Source organism: Stegodyphus dumicola, chromosome X2 (assembly GCF_044657685.1).
Source record: "Stegodyphus dumicola isolate Sdum_Otavi_A_Nest chromosome X2, ASM4465768v1".
Taxonomy (NCBI): Eukaryota; Metazoa; Arthropoda; class Arachnida; order Araneae; family Eresidae; genus Stegodyphus; species Stegodyphus dumicola.
Genome location: NC_140781.1, coordinates 102353273 through 102376746, shown reverse-complemented (window position 1 = coordinate 102376746; position 23474 = coordinate 102353273). Strand labels below are relative to the sequence as shown.

Below are 23474 nucleotides of genomic sequence, written 5' to 3'. Positions count from 1 at the left end.
TAAATTAAGAATACTTTAAATTTCAGCCCTTTTTAATACAATTACAGATAAGAAACGCACTCATGATTTTACTTCTTGCAGCGTTGAAAAACGTAAACACGTTGCATTGATGGTAAAGCAAAAAGTGCAAATTCTACAAAAGATGGAGATGGTGCATTTTATACAGAATCGGTTTATAGCAGAATCGTATGGAATTGTGATACGATTGTGTATAATATATGGAAAAATAAAGAAATGCTGTTGAAATTTTACAGCAACAGTGATTCTAACACTGGAATCCGCAACCGGAAATCTTTGCATGAGGTGAAATCGGCAAACCTCGATGCTGTGTATGTATAATACAATGAATAATATAATCAATTTATATATGCAATAATAATTTAACTCATATAAGTTATTGCAATAATGTATATAATAATTTAATTAAATGTATCTAATACGCCTTTTTATTTTGCACTTTTAGTCTGAATATCATGATTTATCTTTTCTGTCCTGAAATCCGCAAAATTCTAAAATCCGCACAACTTCTGGTTGCAAGCTTTGCGGATTTCTGGACTTCTACTGTGTAACTTCTTATTTTGGATTCTCTATCTTATTTTAGAACATTTTGTAATATGAAATATATACCTAAAATCAAAATTTACAGAAATAAAGCCTGCAACCATTCTTTTCCCCTTGAGAACAAAGAAACTACATATATTTATGAGGTGAAGCACATATAATATCAGTTACATATACATAATAAAAATTATATATATATTCCGCTACAATATTGACAATTCAACTGATGGATGTATTTAAGTCAATGAGATATGTATTATTAAAATATACTATTATTTTATGTTTTTCTTGAACACTATTGGAGTGCAAGTCACCTATATTAAAAAAGATGTTCATGTTCACAAAAGGCTTAGGCATCTCTGCTCTATAATTATGAATGCAAAAAGAAAAAGTAAATCAATGGATTTGAAATAGTTGCATTTCATTACAGAAGACGGTTAAATTATTAGAAAATTCCAACACAGTTATCAAAATTACACTAGAGCTTACTAAAAGACTAAAAATATTTATAATCAAGTTTTAATAGAGGTGCATTTTTACCATTATTGCCCTGAAAACTGTAGCTGATATGCCTTCAGCAACTTCATATTCACCTCGCTCATTTGGTCGGGTAAAATTATTTTCCAAACCAGATCCAAACATTCTAGAAAGATAAAAACTATATTTATAAAGAATACTGAAATTACAACAGTACATTCTATACTTATATGATATAGTATACCCACAATTAACTCAAAATATGAAAAGAGTGTGAATTCACAGTTTTTTAAATTCAATATGCATCTTACAGGACAGAAAAAGGAGACTTCCCCAAAAGCAATGCATTGAACTCAAGAAGTAGTATTACATGAATGATTGCAATGCTGAGGAAGCATTATGTTGATTTCTTCAGATGCATACTCTGCATGACCAAATTACAAATTTAAAGACATGGATCACACATGCTACAGAAGATGTGGGAGCTCTCCAGCAGATGCTGCAGTTTCATCAAATCACCGTGCAAAATGCAGAACACGTCTACCATGTGGTAAATGATCTTGATCTATCTTGGACCACCACGATAAAAGCTCTGTAATGAATACCAGACATGTTTCCACACCACATTCATTGGGTGTGATGTAAATATTAGCCCTTGGATACCAAACAGCAAGGTAACATTTTATGTTTATATTATGATTACAGATTTCAAACAACTATGCTCGATGAGGAGAAATTTAATAAAAATTTCTTTCCACGTGTAAAAATATGTAAATGATATTTTCTAAGGCAAAAGATTACACTGAGTGCTGTTTGAATTAAAAATAACAGATTTGTTCTTCCGATAAGTATATGTGTAAGTATATGTGGGAATTTATTTATTGGGGATTCAGTTAAGCCTTAAAGATATGCTGCAGATAGACATAAATACAGGGTTAACAGGAAAGAATCACCTGATTACAAAAAATTAATATTTTCCATAATTACAAGCAGAAAATTATAATTAATATGTCACTGTAAAGGAAAAATGTAAATTTTTAGTTTGTAACATTATCTCTTTGCAACAGGTGGCAGCACTGTTGTCATTAAGCTGTTGTTTAAATTTTGAAAACAAGTAGAAATGGCATTTAACCCTTTTAACTGCTACACGGCGCAAAAGCCCTGCATTCATTTGTCCTGAAAACTGCGACGCAGTTAGTTATTTTAGAATGTACTCGTGTTACAAAGTACGCATGAGGTCAGACTATGTACCTTCACACCCACGGAGCAACAAAGACACACTGAAACTCGCAGCACGAAAGCGCTGCATCGCGGTTTTCGAGACAAATGAATGCAGCACTTTTGCGCTACGCAGCAGTCAAACAATTAAGCAAGAGACTGTATTTTTGTGTGCTCTCCTTTGCAAAAAGTCAGTCAATAACCACTGTTCAGCATGAATTTAGGAAGTACAAGACAAATAAAGTACCAACATCTCAGAGTATCAAAATGTGCTACAACCAGGTGCAGGAAACTGATTGCCTGTGTAAAGCGAAAAGTCCATGGCAAAACAGGTGTTTCAGCACAGAATGGTGAAAGAGTGCGAGAGACTTTTTTTTATGCAGTCCAAAGAAATCGACAGTTTATGCTAGTCATGAAAGGATACCTCAGTCTATTGTTTGGACTGTGTTGAGAAAAAAATTGCATTTGCAATTTACTACTTACAAATTGCAAAGCATGCAAGCACTGAAGCCTACTGATGAGTTGCAAAGTCTAAATTACTGCCTTTTCATAGTAAAACTTATGCAAGACGAACATTTTTGCAATCAACTTGTATTTACCAATGAAGATACTGTTAGAGCTGGGTGAATAAAATAGCATGTACAAAGAATGTATTTATTCACAGTATGTATATTCAGGAAAAAACAGCCTTATGTACAATAAACATTTCATAAACTTTAGAACCCAATTCAAAACATAACCACCTAATACATTTTTTGACACTGCCAAATTCTAAAGTATGAAAACTTATGTATTTTATTATTAAGGCATGTGCACTTTTATTTATGCCATGATCAAAACACCAATTCACAAAATAGTCCCACCTTTGCCTTGATTGCATATTACAAAGTAAGGCAAATAACTACATTTTAATTAATTCAAAACACTTGCGAAACAATTTGAAAACGAATGAAACTTATCTTTTAAACCCAATAACATAAAAATTACAACCTACTAAAAAATTATAAATAAATAGTTCAGAAGTTCTTATAAAGTCAGCTTGCCTGGCTTAAATATTTTTCAACCACTTCTTGTGACCACACTTGGGTTGGAAGGTAAGTCAGTTTCATTCTGAATTATTGCCTCTTTCCTTTCAACAATTGATTGCACCATTGAACCAAGTATCTTTTTCACAAGAAATATGTAACTGGTCCTATCTCTAAAGCAGTCTTTTCCAAAGTATGGGTACAATGCTGAGGGGCAGGGAGCTCCCGACCTGAGGTACATTGCCAAACGGGATTAGTGCCACCCTACCCACAAAACAATCTACCATGTTGCGACCCCACAGAGCAAGGGCAGACAAGGCAGTACCAGTATGGTCCCTGCCGAGCCTTACTCTGTCCTGAGAGCCCTCAGGCCTTCTGTGAAGTCTGTTTTTATACCCCCGTGGTTGGGACTGCCTAGGTACAGATCCTAAACCAGTACTTCCCAGGCATTCACCTGAGTGAACCCCCGGGGGGACCCCTAGAGGTACAGAAAGAGCTTGGCGGGGGTATACTTTGCACCTGAGTTTGCTCGGAATACGCACTGCTTACCTGCCTAATTCTACATTATCATGAGCCGAGTCAAATCAAGACAGTCTTGTGAGGCGCGAGATGGTCCAGTGTGACATGGTGTGAATATAACACACTTCGTTACATAAACAACTTATTTCATTAGTAGTTAGTGGCTTCTCCAGGCGCTTCTGTATTTTTAGCTTTTGTGCAATTTTTCTTACAGGAAAGGTTTGTCATGTGCTTTAGAAAGTCCCATTGTTTCTGATTATTTTTATAAAATATGATTTTTGTCTCTAACATAGGTTATGGTATGCTGGTTGAAATCTGGAACTACTACACCGAAAGAAAGTAATGATTAGCAATAAACTAACAAGAAATAATAAAATTAATGATGAATAAACTTCAATTCTGAAAGAACCTGTTAAAAACAAAGCAAGGAAAACTCGCAAGTACTACAAAGAATATCTTAAATTTGGATTCTCATGGACCGAAGATGAAAATGATTCTATTCCATATTGCGTCATATGTTTTGAAAATCTAACAAATGAAAGCATGAAACCATGTAACTTAAAGTGTCATTTTGAGACAAACCATAATCAGTACAAAGATAAACTCATAGATTTTTTTTTGAAAATAAACTTAAGGATATAAATCAGTCTTGAAAAGTAATGTGGGGTTTGACAGGAAGTAACAATAAAAAAATACTAAAATAAATTGATTGGAATAGATGTGTTGGAATAAGCACAAATGGAGCAAAATATAGTCGGAATTAAATAAGAACTCGTTGCAAGAATTCAAAATGTTGCCCCAAATGTCATATCCTCACATTGTTGCATATACAGAGAGGCTTTGGCAACATGCAAGATGCCCGCTGAGCTACAGAAAGTTCTGTATGAAAACGTGAAAATCGTTGCTACATTAAAAACCGTCCTCTGAATGCACAACTTTTTCGCAAATATGTGAAGAAATGGGAATATCCAGCTTCTTTTCCTACCAATGTTCGTTGGCTATCTCAAAGAAAAATTCTAAATCGATTGTTTAACCCTCTGAGCGTTATGACCGGGTTTAGGCGGTCAAGACGGCCTACCTTGAAAGCGTTACGGACGCTTCTAGGCGGTCACTGGAAAAGTGTTCGAAAGCGTTACTGACGGTTCTAGGCGGTCGGTGAAGACCTCGAAAGCGTTATGACCGCCTTAAAGCGGCCGTGCAGATGTCTCCTGCCCCCCTTATTTCTGGAACCCTGGAGATCTCTAAATGACAGTTCTCAGTAGGAGGCAAAGAGGGTTGCTCTTTTTCGTTTTAGACCGATATGTTTAATCGCCAAGAAAATGCTTGTAGTGGTTTATAAAAACAAACAAACGTGGACATTCTTTGCGAAATAAAAAAGTAGCATGTAAGCATGTTTTTTTCAATACTCTCTTTAAACAGATAACATTTTCATAAAATATCCTTTAGTTTTTAAATTGAATGTTCAGAAATATGCGAAATGCTCTTGAATTCAATTAAAAAATAGCATTAGGAAATATTTAAACAAATTTACTTATGGATATATAGATACATAATTAAAACCGACAAGTTATAAATTTTAATTATTCGACCGAAACGAAGCACATTTAATTACTGCATTTAATTTAATACTGCATTTAATATGAATTATATATAATTACATGTAAAGAATAACATAATTAAGCAATAATTCAAATAAAAATTAGCCATCAACAGTAATTTATAATAAGCGTATTTTGAACGGGTTTATGAAGCATAATCTAATTTGATAGTAAAAATAATAATGGCGAATTATTTATTCATTTTGGAACAATATTCGTGGCTTATACTGGTTTGATGAAGTTCTGTTCAAATTCATTTCAAATATTCCAAATCTTTTTATGCACATTGATTTCAATGCGATTTTTATTAGAAAAACATTCAATGAGTTTGATTTTCTTACATAATTGTAATTGCATTGTTCAACGCAAAATAACTACAAGCATAAAGGCAAAGGTGTGTTAAAATTTCTGCATTTTGCTGTATAAATTATTAAAATAACCAACCTACAGCCTAACAACTGAATGTCCGAAATATAACCCGCAACTTTTCTAAAAGTAACAAATTTCAGTTAAAAAAAACCGCAGTAAATAAATAAAACGAAATACTATTAAGAAAAGAAGCACGAAAATTTATTTTTTTATATTTATTTTTAGTTTAAAGGGGCAATTTGCCCTGAAGGACTTTTAATTTCGCTTTGGCATTTTTCATTGAAAACTATAAACGGCGAATCACTTTTCAAATTGTTGCCACTAAATATTATCGCTCTGTATTATACTTAAAGAAATTAAATATTGAAGAATCTGCATGAATGTACGCATGTTTCTCGCATTGTGATAAAACAACGGCTATCAAAATTTAAATAATGTAATCTTGCATACAATATGGGCATGTGGAAGCCCTAATTTGAATTTGAAATTTGTTTTATTATCGATTTCATATTTTATAACACTTCAACGAATTTTTGATTAAAAAACTATACGATTTCAAAGCGAGTAATGTCAACACCATACGAAAAAAATCCTATTTTTATCTCCAGCGCGAGAGACTCTAAGATACGGTCATTTTAAAATAATTTTGAGATATTGCTGTTGAACTGAACTTTATGGTTTGAGTACGTAGAACATGATATTTAATGAGGTAACACACAAAACTTTAAAAACGCTCCTTTGGACGTAGTTTAAAATCTGAAACCTTTCATATTTTTATTTATTAGTCCAAAGGGACGTATTAGTATTTAAAACAATAGTCCGTGAGAGATTATTGTTTTAAATACTAATACAGTTTTCGTTTTTGCGATTTTGCGTTGAATCACTAGAAACGGCGAATCACTTTTCAGACTGTTGCCACCAAATGTTATTAGTCCCGCATTACATTTGAAATAATTAAATAATGAAAATCTGCTTAAATGTATGTATATTTCTCGCATTGTGATAAAAAAAAGGTTTGAAAAAAGGCCATCCAAATTTGAATGACGTAATCCTCCTACGAATATGGGCATATGGAAGACCAAATTTGAAATTTGGAATTTGTTTTATTATCTATTTCATAAAACTTTAACGAATTTTTGAGCAACAATCTCAAAGATTTCAAACCAAGCAATAGCAACACTCTACGGGGGTGGAAACCTTTTTATCTCTAGCGCGCGGAATTGTGTACCGGAAATTCTAAATATATGCTCGTTTTAAAATTATCGACATTGCTATTGAACTAAATTTTATGGTGTAAGTGCAAAGAACATTGTATTTAATAAATAAAGGTAGCACACAAAACGTTAAAGAAATGTCCTTTTCGACGTATTTTTTTTTTTTTTTTTATTATTATTTTTATTGTTTTTTGAATGTATGTTGTTGGCGAATGACGCACTAGTCGTGTATAATCTGAATATATAATAATTATTTGTGCTATTTTTTATTTGAAATGCATAGAATTCTCTAAAATAGTAGCATTCTTAGATTGAATATTGTCTAAGCAGGTGCAATGATATTTTAACTTCATTACCATATCAAATACAGTTTCTTTTTAATTTAAAAACTTCGGTCTGAAGCACCTTTTTGAATCATAGTATGAGTTTTAATAAAATTTGTAATAGTCCGAATTTTTAAAAGTATTTAGAATTACTGAAATAAAAAAACCTAACCTTTTTAGAATTTCTTTATCAAAGTATTACATCTTAGGCCAGCAAGACTTGATTAGTAAAATCTGGGAAAGGATCTATGATTGTTTAGTAAGAAGTAAAAAAAAAGTATTATAGGTCTAAGCAGTAAAAAAAAAGCTTGTCCCTCTATAGAAAATTGTCACGTATGTTAGAAAAGATTTTGCAAGACATTAATATTTTAGCTTAAACATGATTTTTTTTAAAATTTAGTCTCTTGTTTTGGAGATGGTGTTCAAGCATTTTACCATAATTTTATTTTCACATGTGCAGAATTTTTATATTCTTTATTGATTGCTGTATTTTTAACTTCCATAGCATAAATTAAAGAAATACACATAGCAACTTCAGCCATAAACAGATGACTTAAGAGAAATTTGTTTTGACATATTATGTGAAAGACTAAATAAATATTAAATGCTTTTGCATTTATGTTACATGACAGTAATTTGAAAACAATAACTGTAGATGCGCAAAAAACCTGTACTTATAACCTTCTGCATTTTTAAAGAAAGTACAAAATAGTTCAGAATAGCAGATGGCTTTCAGATCATTCAGTAATGTCATCGTAAGTATATTCTCTTCACGTTTCGGAAGAACTGCAGTAGTTCAGATTTGTCGTAAAGGACTAATTACACCCCTGGGGATTGGCGTACTTAGGGAACGGAAAAACAAGCTTCGAAACATACTCATACAAAAGTCCTACCTTTTCTTCGACAGATAAATGACAGATGTGATATTTGAACACATGCTTTCAATCAGTTGTTTCCTTCTAACAAAGCTTCTTGCGCGGCTAGCAGGATCCTAGCAAAGTCTTGTAATAGTCTCTTGTTTTAAATATGCTGTGTTCGAACTCAGATTCAAAGACGGGCATTTAAAGATTTTATTAATGCTTTTTTTTTACATTCGACGATTCAATATTTGTTTACAAAATAAACACATAAATAAACTTGCATAGCAGATCAAAATTATGTTGCTGTGGAAATGTTTCATCAACAGTTATTAGTAGTTATAACAGCATAACTAAATAAGCCCATTTCGAAATATGGATGATATTGCATTCATTATTTTTAATCTGAAACAATATCATGTTGTTATTTCTAGATAAAATGGCTTAAAATAAGCTGACACATTATAAGAAAATTTTTTAAAATGAAAATTGGATTCACTTTCTTTCACATAATTTCCTTCACATAGTTCATTTTCTTCACATTCCTTTTCTTCACATAGTTCTTCCAAAATATTTTAAAGCTTACTTTACTACATAATAGAAATGTCTCCACGTTCGTTGTTTTTAGTTAGTTAGAAATTTTAATTGGAGCTGTTATATAAGAAGGCTATTTATCGTTGTTGTTGTGTTACAGTATTTATTTTATTGTATAATGCAAATTTTGATCAATTGGTTAATTTTATAATGTATAGAGGAACTTCAAAAAGAAAAAAAGTAATTTCCACCGTTATAATATGTCCTTAATTGGTTCCCCCAATAAAAACATAGTTAACTAAGTAGTATACTACATTATATTAATTAATTTACTAACCAAATAGCAAAAACATTTCAAATTCGAAATCCATCTTTTTACTAAGTACTTTTTGCAAAGTAACAAAAATTCTAATCCCTTTGCTGTTTAAATTAATGATAAACAAATTTTTTTTTTTTTTTTTTTTTTCCCCATGAAATGCTAATTTTATGTTATTTGATAAAAACTGGGAAGTACAAAATCAAAATCTGGCGAAATACATATATTTATGAATGAACACAGCACACAAACATTTCTTCACCCTAAGCACGAACACAAATAATATTTTAAACAGCTTAAAATGAATCCAATTTCAAGGTATTTAATTTGTGATAGATAATGACAGCTGAAAACATTTTCCAATATTACAAGATAAAATGAGGGTATTTCTCACATAGTTTCACAAATAAACTCACAAAATAAAGAACGCTTTTTTAAATTTTTAATTTGCAGTATGTTAGATGCTTTATTGAAGAATTTGCAATAATATCGTTCTGATTTTTATTTTATCCAAGATTGCCATTATTTTTTCCTGATGAGTTAATTATTAGATTTGCTAATTATTAGTCCAATGTAGAGTCCTCCTTCTGTTTTCTCATAAAATCGCCTTTGTAAATTTAGAGTTTAATTTAGCAAAACGTTTTCCACCTAAGTGGTAAAATGTCTTAGTAAAGGATTCCCTAAAGAAATCTGCCTTGTATTTATGTTGCATTTAGGGATATTTTCAAAAACACACGCTGCTGATTGTTATTTTTAATAGGTGAACAAAAGAAATATTTTTTTAAGAAAGAATATAACTTAACTGCAGCACTATATCTTATTCCTAGATAGCGAAGCTTGATTACAAACTCAATTTTTAAAATACATTTAATTATCTGTATGCTTTAAAAAATGCCTTGTCTGGTAATTGTAAATGCATAAATCACTTGTTTTTTAAAACTAAGTGATTCACTCTAAGTTGAATAATTACAAATAGCATAATGTGAACGATTAATGAAGCTAGAACCGCCAGTTTATTCTTATGTAATTAATAAAAATTTCATTGTTTCAGCATCTTAGTATCTTTCTTCTTCCATACTAAAGCTCACATTTAAGCTTTAGAAAATAATCATATTTCTTTCAATTACCATCCCTTAGTGGAAACTGATGAATAATAGTTTTCATGCATAACAAAGGTGTTTTACTGGGTATTCGGATAGAAAAAAAAAAATCTCGAATAATCTGAGTTGTTAATATATTTTTGGATAACATCCTGAGAGGAATTCATTAATAATAATAAAGCCATGAAACAGGTGAACTCAAAACGTCCTTGGAAGTATCAAAATCATGATCGATTCAGTTATTTAAATAACGCAAAGCTGCGAGGGCTACATGCCTATGAGGAAGGATGCCTTCGTGGAGGACATTCTGAGAGAAACTAGCATATTATACAGGGGGAAAACCAAAAGAACCAACCATGCAGCCAGTCAGTTCGCTTGTGATCGAACCCAAAACAGGTCAAACTGCCAGTATTCAGAGGTGTATCTTAACCACTGATGAGGCTTGGATCACAATCATGAATCTCCAAACTTATTCATCTAGACGTGCTGTCAATTTACCTTACAAGGGCAGCCCCCCCGAAAAAAAAGATCATTCCTTATATTCTCCTCCCTTAAGGACCGGGATTCGAACCACAGATCTTCCAATTTTACTAGCTGGATCTGCTACTACTTGCACCACCACATGACGCAAGGTAAACCAGTAAGTCTTTATAAATGTACTAGCACGACAGCATTAATTATATGAATTGTTGGGCATTTTAACTTCGAAAATTAGATAGAATAGTATTTGAAAATGAATATTATGTTCAATTATTTTTAAGTTTGTTTGTAAACTGATCGTTGCCTTTCCAATTCAAAAAAATTTCGAATCATATCTAGATGCTAGATATATCATTAAAACATTTACTTGATTTGGCCACCCACTTAACTTACACGTTGACCATTTAAATAGAGCACTACCAATTGGCACATTCGCATCTCTTTTCTGTTTCGCATCTCTTTCTCGGAAACAAATATACCTCTGTAGTAGATTAATGTATAGGTAGCAGACATTCTGTCACTGTCAGCCGAGCGGTAAAGTCGCTAAATAGTCGCAGAATACCGAGTTCTGACTTAAGTTCGATTCTAGGAGAACGGGCTGGCTGCATGGGAGTTTTCATAGTTTTCCGCATATATAACATATATACGAGCAGTTTTTTTAAAAAGTCCTGGGGCCCACCAGCGGCCGAGCGGTAAAGTCGGTGAACAACACTGGTAGTTCGGTCCGAGGTTCGAATCCCGCGAACGGGCTGGTTGCATGGCTGTTTCCGTGGTTTTCACCATGTGTAACGTGTATACGAGCCAGTTTCCCTTAGAAAGTCCTCCACGAAGCCATCCCTCCCCTTAGGCAGACAGCCCTCGATGCTTTGCCGTAATTAAATAACCTAACCTTTAAAAAGTTCTCCACGAAGAGACCCTCCTCTTAGGCAGACAGCTCTAGCATGCTTTGATGTAGTCAAATAAGCCAAAACATTCTGTTGGCGAAAAAGCAAGATTGCATTTATCGTGAATAATTCCTAATGCAAAAGTTATACTTGTTACTAAGGAAAGAATTTATTTTTGTGTAAAATTCAGATTGCCTGAATTTTAACAATTCTCAGAAACGAAACACAAATAACAAGAAACTAAAAAAATATTTATAATTAATTAGGATATATAAACGATGTAATCATTAAGCATATTTTTAGTAAGAAAGAATATTTTGTAATAAATAAATAAAAAATATATTTAATATTAAAGAATCCTCTATATATCTCTACAAAGTATAAAAATTACAAATATTTTTGAAGGTGCATGTGTATATGTACCTGATAAAAAGATTTACATTGTTTATTATTCTAGCGATATTTTTAACCAGATGCATATTTTCCGTGAGGCATTTTCTGGAGATTTTTTTCACCGATATACATTTTCAGGATATTTTCTTGGCATTCGTTTTACTCAAGTGGTTAGATTAAAGTGTTATTTTGTATGCTGTGAAACCTAACTAGAATTTGTTTTCATTCCATAGTTGCTTCACATAAGTTTTCGATTTCATGTAATATTCAGTTTCATAATGGCATTTTGAGATTTACTATACTTTTCAGTTTTTTTTTATTAAATGTCGTCTACAACTACTTTCAATAAAATACTGATATATAATAGGGAAATATAACATACATGCGCACTCATGCTCACAAACATACATCACCATATGTATACACAGTGTTTTGTTCTGTGTGTTTACATATATATATATATATATATATAGTTTACATACAAAACCGTTTTAATAATTCCTACGAAAAATGTGATAAATTTTCACGAAATAAACTGCTTGCGTTTTCTATAGTTTAACATAGATGAAGATTTTAAAGTCTGAATTTAAATAATGATATTGTGTTTATATGTACTGTAATTACTGATGAAAGGATGTTTCTGAATTTAAAGCCAGGGTAGCTTAAATTACTAACAGACGGCAAATACACAACTTGAAATCAGAGTCTTTGGAAAAAGCAATAAATTTAGAATTTACGGCAGCTCCATTTCTTGTCATAGTTAACAAAAGGAACAAACTGAGAAAGATCAGAATTATAGATTGTCCTTGCACAAAGATAATGGTCTCCCATACAAAGTAGAAAATGTACAAAGGTGGTAAGCTTTTAGTTCTGTACCCCCTGGAGGTATATTTACGTTGAAGTCAACTTGAAGATTCCGCTATTAGGTGTTTTCTTTGAAAAGGGTAATATCTTTTTCAGCACATAACCGGAAATAAGAGTTTATGTTTTCATTACTTAATCTTCAAAGCTGTATAATTTGGAGCATCTGCTCGGAAAACTGTTAACTTATTTTTCATCATTTATGAAAAGAATACACACCTGCGTAAATGTCTTGGAGAAATAATATCGTTAACAATTTTGCTACAAAGAATTTTTTTTTTTTTTTGGTTTCTATTAACATCTCGATAATGCACGTAGTATATAAATACTTGCATTGTAACTCTTATATAGTTAATTACAAGGAAATTGCGTTGTAACTCAAATTATAAAATTCAGTTCAACAGCAATATCTCAAATTACATATCTTTAGAATTTCCGATACAGAGCCTCGCGCTGGAGATAATTTTTTTTCTTCGTTCAGTGTTGCTATTGCTCGCTTTAAAATCGTTTCGTTTTTTTAATCAAAAATTCGTTGAAGGGTATCAAAATCTGAAATCGATAATAAAATAAATTTCAAATTCAAATTAGGGCTTCCACGTGCCCATATTCTATGGAAAATTATGTTATTCAAATTTGGGTGGATCTAGGTACCGTTGTTTTATCACAATGCGAGAAACATACGTACATTTATAGAGATTCTTCATTATTTAATTTCTTTAAATATAAGACAGAGCAATAATACATGGTGGCAACGATTTCAAAAGTGATTGAACCTCTTAGCAAAATGCCAAAACGAAATTAATAGTCCTTCAGAGCCAACCTGCACTTTTGGACTTTAAAAAAAAAAAAAAAAAAAAAAAAAAAAAAAGACCGAATGATGTAAAATGCACAATTTAAGGGAAATTTCCTTGCGTGACAAGGTATTCCAGATTACCTCAGCTTAAAGGTAATAATTTGATCAGATTTTAAATAATGAGAAAAGGGAATTTAGACTCCCAGGTATATGATATACCGATGAGACAAATAATATATACGTATGTCCGATCTGTAACAGAACTGCTATAGGCAAATATTAAGTTGCATTATACATAAAGTTTTGCTTAATTTAATAACATATATAGTGAGACATCAGATAAATAAACAGCTAATGAGCAATATATCGAACAACTAAGCAGTGAAGAAAATCACGTCATATCATATGCTCCTTTTTTAGAAGGCGGCTGAAAAACCGGCAAAAATATTTTGTAATTATGTTATTACATTAAAATTGCAACGGCGATAACCGAAGAATCGAATTATCGCAGTTAATTTTATATACAATTTTAATTTAGCTGTATTAAAATTTTTAATACTTATAAATTTCATTACATTATAAGGTATTTCTCCCGCCTTCGTGGTGTGGTGGTCTGCACGCTCAGCGCGTAATTGAGAGGTCCGGGGTTCAATTTCCGGCAAAGGCGTTGCATATTTTTCATCACTCCTGCTTTCCAAAAATTACCTAATTTCTCTACAGTGGCGCCCGAACTAAAAGAGTGTTGGATGATGATTCTCCTTTCCCTGGATTAGGTGACCTAAAAACCCAGTTGCCAAATCCCACCTTCTTGGTATGCCTTCGTGGTGTGGTAGTCTGCACGCTCAGCGCATAATTGAAAGGTCCATGGTTCGCTTCCCGGCATTGCTTATTTTTCTTATTTTTCATTTTTTCTGCTTCCAAAATACTTGATGTCTCTAGAACGTAAAAAATAACAAAAATTGTGTTTATGATTTCTCATTCATGAATAAGTTTTTTGATAAAATTATTCAAGCTAATTTGTTTTAAGTGCATTCTGCACTCTGATTTATCCCAGTTTGGAAAGTGTGTCTAGAAGCAAAATATTGTTTGCATTTTATTCTCCTTCGAAAAAAGTTTCAACACTTCAAATGTATTTACTGCCTTTTTTTATGTCATACTTTCTCTGTGTATGTATATCGTACTTCCTCAGAACGATATATGTATATAGAGGACTGTCGTACTTCCTCGGTCCTACTTTTATATCGCACTTTATCGGAAGCTCATTTGATTTAACTGTAAGCGATGAAAAATACGAAGGTTATCTGCCTAAAGAGCGTAATGCTTTCGTGAAGGATTCTGTAAGGAAACCTACCTCACATTTGTACTCCCTATGGAGAAATCCACAAATGCAGCCAGGCATTTGCCATGATTCTGGCCCAGGTCGAAAACTCAAATTCTTTGGGCTTATCCAATCGGCCATCAGAAGGCCCAGTTTTATAGAAAATTACTTGAATCAAGTCATTGAGAATTTAGTAATTTGTTGTTACATAGTATCTGCTAAATAACTTAAAGATGACATAGATTTAAAATTCTAACATAGTACAGCGGTAATATCTCTGAACACTAGTACTTCGAGCCAGTGTCTAGTTCTGGCGAACAGGCTGACTCCATGGAGGCTTTCATGGTTTTCCTTATGTGTTGACGTCAGTGCCAACCAGTTTTCCTTAAGCAGTTCTCCACGAAAGCATGCCTTCATTAGGCAGATAATACTTACGAATACTTGTTTTGCCGCAATCAAATAAATAAAACTAAACCTAAAACACTTATGTGTTTTTGCCACCTTTTAAAGGACGTTTTACACACAACATCCTCCTGTAACAGCAATGAGATAATTTTACTTGATCGCATATTTCATATTGATATATTTTACCCGTTCCAATATTCAAAAGGATAATTATAACACTATTTTGGCTGATTATAGAGTTAGAAATAGATTATAGAACAGATGGACATAGATGATAGAACTCGATCTTTACACAGAGCTTGTATCATTAATACATTGTAGTTGAACTGACTGCTTATATTTTATACAGGTAGATAACATAAATTTAACCAAATTAAAATAACATACCAAATTTATGAGTAAAAACATTACTTTAGAATGAATATTACACAAATATTTTTCAGAAAAACAATTTAAGGTGGAAATATTGTGCGATATGCATTCTAAAACAATATTTTCCTCCTTAAATTGTATTTCTGAAAACCGTAACTGGTTTTATATGTAATATTTTATAAAAGGATTTAAAGAAAATTTAATCAGTTATTCTTTCAAATTTCAACTTTCCTTGAAAAGAAAATGTATTTAATGTGTTTCTTCTCAAGGTATGCTATTTAGATTATTTCTTGACTTCCTTGTAGAATATTTACAAACAAATAAAGCTGATACATTTGAGATCATTTGATATTCAAACCATATATTTATTTATTTTGAAACATCTTAAAAAATCTGATGCGGACACCACATGACTTCCTTGTACGACAAATAAATGAAACACAATTTTTGCTAAACTTCATTTAAACCTATTTCGTTTGAAAATGAGATATGATCTTCCATTTCAAAATGCCCCTTTGGCACTGCCGAAAGCAATAAAAAAGGGAGGTGCATAAGATGTTATACAGATGCCCCATACAGAAACTTTCAACATTCTACGGTTAACCGTTTTTGAGTTATGCGATATACATGCATACATACGTACAGACATACGTCGCGCTAAAACTAGTCATAAGTCCCAAACATAAAATTTCAACATTTTATGTTAAGTTATGCGTCATACGTACGTGTAAACGTCATGATGGAATTATTCAAAATGGAAATTTCCTCTGAAATAGGAAAATCGAAATGTTTCGCGATTACAATACTTTATTTATTTCTCACAAGTCAAAACGGTGTCATCAATAACTAACTACTAATAAATTTATGATGCAATCTAAAGAATCATTTAAATCTAACACTTTAAACTGGAATAAACTTATAATATTTGAAAATTAAATATAAACATAATACTAAAATAAGTTGCGAATAATTTGTATTCGAAAAATTGGAACACGAGAGAAAAAAATTCTCACAAATTCCCTTTGTATATTAAAAAGTATTTCCTCAGAAAATAAGGATAAAAAAAATGCAAGATTAATTTTTCACCATTATCGAAGCAATTCCTTAAAGAAACTGAAAATGTAAAGCATTTTACGTAATTTCTCTTACTGATGTATAATGACTAACTTTCTGTATTCGGCACACATCTTGATTTAAGGTACGAGTAATATATAGCATATGTGTTAGTGTGCAAATTATAAAGTAGCCAAACAGGGGATAAAATACTATTTTAGCAACCAGTCTCGTGACGAAGATACCGTAGGGAGAAAAACTAATTTCACTCGCTAAATTCAACGGAGGAGAGAATTAGCTTAATTATATCCACATGGTAAGGGGGGCCCGCTTTTGAAGCAGTTTGAGTAAAAATGCTTGCCGCTTTTGTGACAGTCCTGGTAAGAAAACACGATTATTTTTACGTCGTTTTCTGAAAAAACCCGTAACGCTCGGGGGGTTAAACTTAGATATGAACTTCAATGTTTTCTTACTGATTGACTTGAGTTGAGATATTACGTACATGACTGGAAATGGCTTTGTAATCTAGCATACTTAGCAGATATATTCTCTGTTTTAAATTGCCTTAACTTATCATTACAAGGCAAAGAAATTTCATTGTTTCACATTCAAGATAAAGTGAGCACTGCCATCGCAAAGCTAAATTTATGGCAAAAGAGAGTTGGTAATGGAGAAGTGGACTCGTTTCCCTCTCTTCAAATGTGTTTATAACAAGTTCGACTACTAAAACTGATGCTGATACTCTGCATAACACAGCATTTGGAAAGTTTGCAAGTGGGCTTGAAAAATTATTTCCCTGATTTAAACAAAAATATTGAATGGATACGATATCCATTTAACATTAACACAATATTCATGCCAGAAGATTAGTCACATGCAGAAGAAGAGCAATTGCTGGAATTGGCTTCACATGAATTCTTGAAAAATAAACATACGGACTGTACTTTAACATCATTCTGGTTACAAATGCAACATATGTATCTAGTTTTAACAAAAAAAGTTCTGAGATACATCTTGCCTTTTCCAACTTCATATTTATGTGAAGTTGCTTTTTCAGCATTTGCAGACATCGAGTCAAAAAAAAAAAAAAAAAAAAAAAAAAAGAACAGACTATTGGACGTGGAACCGCATCTCAGCATAAATAATTTCATCCTTCTCATTAATACAAATAAATATTATTTATAATACAACTTTTATTTATATTTTATTATGAATAATTTTGTTTCTATTTTCTTATTATCTTTTCTTATTATTTATCATAAAAAAGGAAAATAAATATACTTTGCTTGTTGTTAAAATACATAGATTTTTTTTTTTTTTGAGATGGGGTACTCAGTTTTATTAAAATTGTTAAAGAAGGGGTACACACATGTCAAACGTTTTGGGAACACTGCTCTCAAGGATACAATCACTAGAGTAGCCAAACTAATTCCTTAGGAGCTACATATAGTTTTAGCCATGGCCAACTGGAAGAACATGGCCTGGTTAGCTACAGAGTGATGCACAAAAGATGTCCGAGCCTTCCGCAACTTTGCTTTGGGTTTGAATGCGCGCATTTTGTTAAATGTTTAGACTCTTTTGCTTTAAATAATGCATATTAATTAAATTTTCAGAGATTTACGGAAAAACGTATATAAAAGGTCGTTTATACATTTATAGTTAAGATTGATAGCTTCAGAGGTATTATTTTAAGAAATATTCATGAAATTTTCTAGCCAATGTTTTACGATATTTTGTACAATTATTTTTATACTGCATAGTAATGACATTTTAGGATTTGCTCAAAAACAAAGTTTTAAAAGAAATAAAGATTGCTATTTATTAACATTAAATCTTTACAGTTTGATTGTTCTTACTTCCACTAAATACTAAAAAAAAATTCTTTAATAAATACTCTGAAAAATATATTTACAAAATTTACTGTTGATTTCACTGATCCCAAATTTTGCAGGTTTATTTTCACAGATGTGAAGGAAAATGGAAGGAAAGGAATGAAAGGATTCGAAAGTATAAATAATTAACTCACAAAATATAAACCCTATTTAACCAATTAAAAGACATAAAAACAATTTTTTATTGCCTTATCACAATATAATTATTTATTAATAATTACTGTTGTTTTTAATTTTAAGAATAACCTGAATGAACATCGGTAATATATCCAATGCTTTACTGCAGAGCTTTCAAAAAGCACACGAATGTATTTTTTATTCATTTCAGTAATTATCTAACAAAAAGAAATGGAGATCAAAAGTTGCAGAAAAATTAAAATTTCCTTAAATCCTCTTGGGATTTGCCAACATAAATTAGATAAAGCATAATTTTGTGCTGCATTACAGCAAGCGAATTATTACTAATGTAATGACATCTTTATAATCTGATAATAAAGAAGAAATCGTAAAAGACTGAACAGATGATGCTTCAATACTTTCAAGATTCTTAGAAAAGTCATTTTTTTTTTTTTTTTTTTTTTTTTTTTTTTTAACATTTCTATGTCACCTTTTTTCACTCGAACCTCATCAATATATAAATTTACAAATTGCTAATGCCCAGTAATTTTTTAACTTTACCTTTTACATACTTGTAATTAGCTTCATTGTTTGTTGATACATCAAGCTTTAACAGGCCTAGGATTTTTCAGTAATGGTCAATGCATGGAAGGCAGATTAGTTGACTGTCATAGAGGCAACTATAACAAGCAGTTTACTTAATGTATAAGGATTTGATTTGAATTTAGTTTATTATAGCAGAACACACTAAGGTATTTGCCTAAGGTTTGCCTTCGCAGAGGACTTTCTAAGGCAAACTGGCTCATATACAGGTTATACATGGGGAAAATCACGAAAATGCCCTTGCCGCCAGCCCCTTCACCTGGATTCGATCACAGGTTGGAACTAAAAGTGTTCAGCGATTTTACCCCACTGTAGCTGGTGGGATAATGTATAACAAATAAGCAAAGATTAGTACCTTCTAGCCATTTTACTTTTATTACACATCTTAATTTGTTCCAATCTAAAATGTTCTATTCCTCAAGTAAGATTTTCAAGTCATTTTACTCAACGTATGCTTCCTAGAAGTCATAGTTTGATTTTAATGTTTTTAATTACATTCAAAAGTCGTTAATCCGGACTCGTCGGGACTTCGATGATTCCGGATTATAGATCATCAGTTTAAATCTGGTAAGATGGCATGCAGAAATTATAAAATTAAAAATATGAAACCGTAATTTATGAAATAAAGAACAATTATGATCTAAAGGGTATCAAAATATACTAAAGAAAATAAAAAAAAAAGTTTAATATTTATTTGTTTACTTTATTAAACATTTCTTTCAACGTAAGTTGTTTAAGTTGCTTCGTTTTATGTGATAATACTTTTCTTTAATTCTATAAACAGACATAATTTCTTGTTCAGTTACAAAGTTCCACTGTTCAAGTCCTCTACAATTGGTGTGTCGAGAATACCGACTAATTTGTCAATCGAAATTTTTTCGTTTTCAATAACCTCTGTGTCACTTTCTTCACTATCGGAAGCAAATTATAATGACGAGGAATTTGATTTAAATCATATCAAAGACGAAATACACCGAGATGAAATACTACATTTAGTAAGGAAATATAAGCCAAATAAAATGAAAACATCTGACTGCTCTGAAGATAAGGATAGTGCCGACAGATCAACTTCCAATTCATTGCGCGCCGCCCCCCCCCCCGGCCGCAGAGCAGCGTGAAATTGATAAACAGATTTCGGAATGGTTAGGTCATTTTTTGCAGCAATTCCACTTTTCTTTAATGGACTTCGAAACATACTTTCGCTTTGTAGATCCTTTACATATTAGTAAATATATATCAGAAATTCTATTTGACATAATTGAAAGTTCAAGCTTACTTTTATAAAACTGCTCTAACAGTCTGCAAAAAATAATAAGCCAGATCCAATTCGAAGATTAAGGTAACCCGCAATCTGCATTATTAACTGAATTTAGCTTAGCTTATACCGTCCGTTATACATTAAACGCACATGCGTAAACGTATTTTGCGCATGTGCACATGCATATTCGCAGCCGTAAAAATCTTATGCGCATGCGTCAATGCGACGCATGCGCAGAAAGTTTGTAGCTTTGAGGTCCGGATTATAGATCATTCTGGATTATGGGTGTCCGAATTAATGACTTTTGACTGTACTATGCTTTTGACATAGCTATAAATGTTTTCAAATTCAGTCCATAAAGTAAGTTTAGTATTTCCATTTAATATATTTTTACATACTCCCATTCCAAGGTACACTGCTGTATTCATATGAAGTGATAGTTAGATACATTTCCCAACTTTAGGCTGTAGATTAAAACTGAGAAATAAAATATAATTTCCATCAGCAGATTTTATGTCAAATTAAATCTGAATTATCTTACATGTTTAGTTTATTCCATAATGAAGGAAAAAAAAATCCTCAAAAGATGCAATTTTGTCCTTTTTCAAAAATTGATTAAAAATATGTTTATCCGTATTGCCTCTTTTTTTCCACTGTGCTCATCCTTGGAGATGTCGGATTATCAGATAAGTATTTTGGACAATCAGAAAAAATGCATGGATAAGCATCGTTTATAATTTAGGGTGTCCTCTACAAACTTAAACAACAATGCCTTCATCTTTTGATAAATAATCATACCGAATGGTATCATCTTCTCAAAAATATTTCTCACATACAACACTCACTCAGAATTTTTTTTTATCTAGAAACCCCATTTTAATGTATCTTTTGGAAACTTGAATATCTGTATATATATTTACTGGTTTTTAACGCAATTCGATTTGTAGACTGAAATGCAACATCGTGCAGGCATGAAAGTAGATTTAACTCATTTTAGCTGTACATAGAGGTCGACAGCTATATTTAGTAACAAATACTAAAGAAATAAGTAAACTTAACTACCAGTGTGAACTTAAAAATCAAAACAGCATAACTGCTTTACTTAAATTACTTAACTCAAATTTAGTAATAAAAAATACATGAATAATGAAAATACATAGTGCAACGTTAATGAACAGCACACAAACTAACGTAGGAATTCTTCGCTTACAGTTTCCACAGAGAAGCGCAAAGGGTGAAAGTTCAGACGCCTTTTGTGACATCAAATCACGTGACAAGCTGACCAGGTCATCTGAATTCACGAAGGTCACGGTTTAACCACATGCTGCTCTCCATCTCTGCCATTGAGGAGTTCAATCACTTGAGCCAAAGGCCATTTAATTTTTTTAATGTTAGTGGAACATACTAGAACTGTATTTCCTTTTTTGTTGCTTTCTCTTCATCTTGTATTTTCTGAATTTCTAATTTAAAAAGATACTCTTTCTGAAATCTATTTCTTAGAAAATCTCTGATTTTTTTAATATAACGAATTTGTCTTCTAAGATGATTGCCCTCCATCAGATCTAAACCTGCTATCTCTACTCTGAAGAATCATTTTGACTTTCATACAAGAAGTGAGCTTGTGTTATTGGTAACGGCTCATTGGGATCTTTCAACAAATAGGTGATTGGCCTCTTATTTATTATATTCTCACAATCGCAGAAGGTGTTCATTTCTTCATATAATAACCGTGCCATAAGAAATTTTTTATGTTACAAATCACACGCTTTCACCATCCATCATAATATGGTGCACTCGGAGGATTAAACTTCCATACTATCTTTTCTAAAGCACATTCTGATTCTTTTTCTGCTAGATTTTGCTCCAGCTGAGCCTTTAAAGTATGTCCTATTATTGGTGAATGTGATGGATATCCTTGAAATTTGAGCAAAAAATCTTCCTGTTGCCTGCATGAATGCTTCGGTTGACAATGAGGTTATCAATTCCAAATGGATTGCCTAGTAAACCACACTAATAAATATGACAATCCAAGCTTTTGTGCTACAACATAGATATTGCAAACCAGCTAAGTATTATTTTCCTTCCTCAAAGAATCCAAAATCTTTGTTTAGGTAAGCTAAAACCAGCATGGCACAAATACTTATGAGTGTAAGCAATTGAATCCTTATGAGTGTGAGCTTCTGACAAGCAGATGATCAGGCAGAACAATAGGATATTTAAAATCATCCATACCTTCTTTGAGTGCAAGCCTTGTGTTTACTTTTAGTATACCATTATCTTCAATAAATGCCAAGACTTATCCTTTCTTTAATTACCCATTTTCATTGCAGCATCTTGACAAGAACCATATTGATTTATTTCTTCACATGATAAGACTTGAGATTTATTTCTTCCCTCTCCCTTTGCATTTCTGTAAAATCTCATTATCCAAGCAGTCATCTTCAAAATTTTAGAATATTCTGAGAAGGATAAAAATCGATCATTTATATTCTGGTTTAGCATCATATTTGTTGCACTTGTTACAACATTTTCCTTCTCTTGCAAAGCATCCTCGGGACTAACTATTTTTTATTTAGGCCACAAGATTTCTGGCTCTTTAGGCCAAGATGGTCCTTCCTGTCATTTTTCTTTTAAAGCTCTATACATGTACAAGAACGAGATAGCAAATCTGCTGGATTCATTTCACTAGGTACATACTCCCCAGTCTTCAACACTGGTCAGTTCACGAATCTCTTTCACTCTGTTTGCCAACAACGATATTCCAAGGTACACTGTTTGTTATCCAAGTCAGCACTAACACACAATCAGTCCGAAAATATGGCTAGAATGGTGACTTTAATGTTTCTACTATCGATTTAGCTAATCAGGTTGCAAAAGGTGCTTCCAACAGCTCCATCCTTGAAATGGTAATTCTCTTTATAGATGCTACTCTGG

At 32.1% G+C, this 23474-nt stretch overlaps 1 protein-coding gene across 5 annotated transcripts in view; it reads right to left on the bottom strand.

Moving 5' to 3' along the window:
• LOC118187670 (BTB/POZ domain-containing protein 10-like) overlaps positions 1-23474 on the bottom strand; it is a 270159-nt gene that overhangs the window by 20845 nt on the left and 225840 nt on the right. For all 5 annotated transcript variants that reach the window (XM_085809831.1, XM_085809832.1, XM_085809833.1 and 2 more), the window contains one exon: positions 1102-1204. In XM_085809831.1, coding sequence (XP_085665957.1) covers positions 1102-1204 — 103 coding nt within the window. The remainder of the gene's footprint in view (positions 1-1101; positions 1205-23474) is intronic.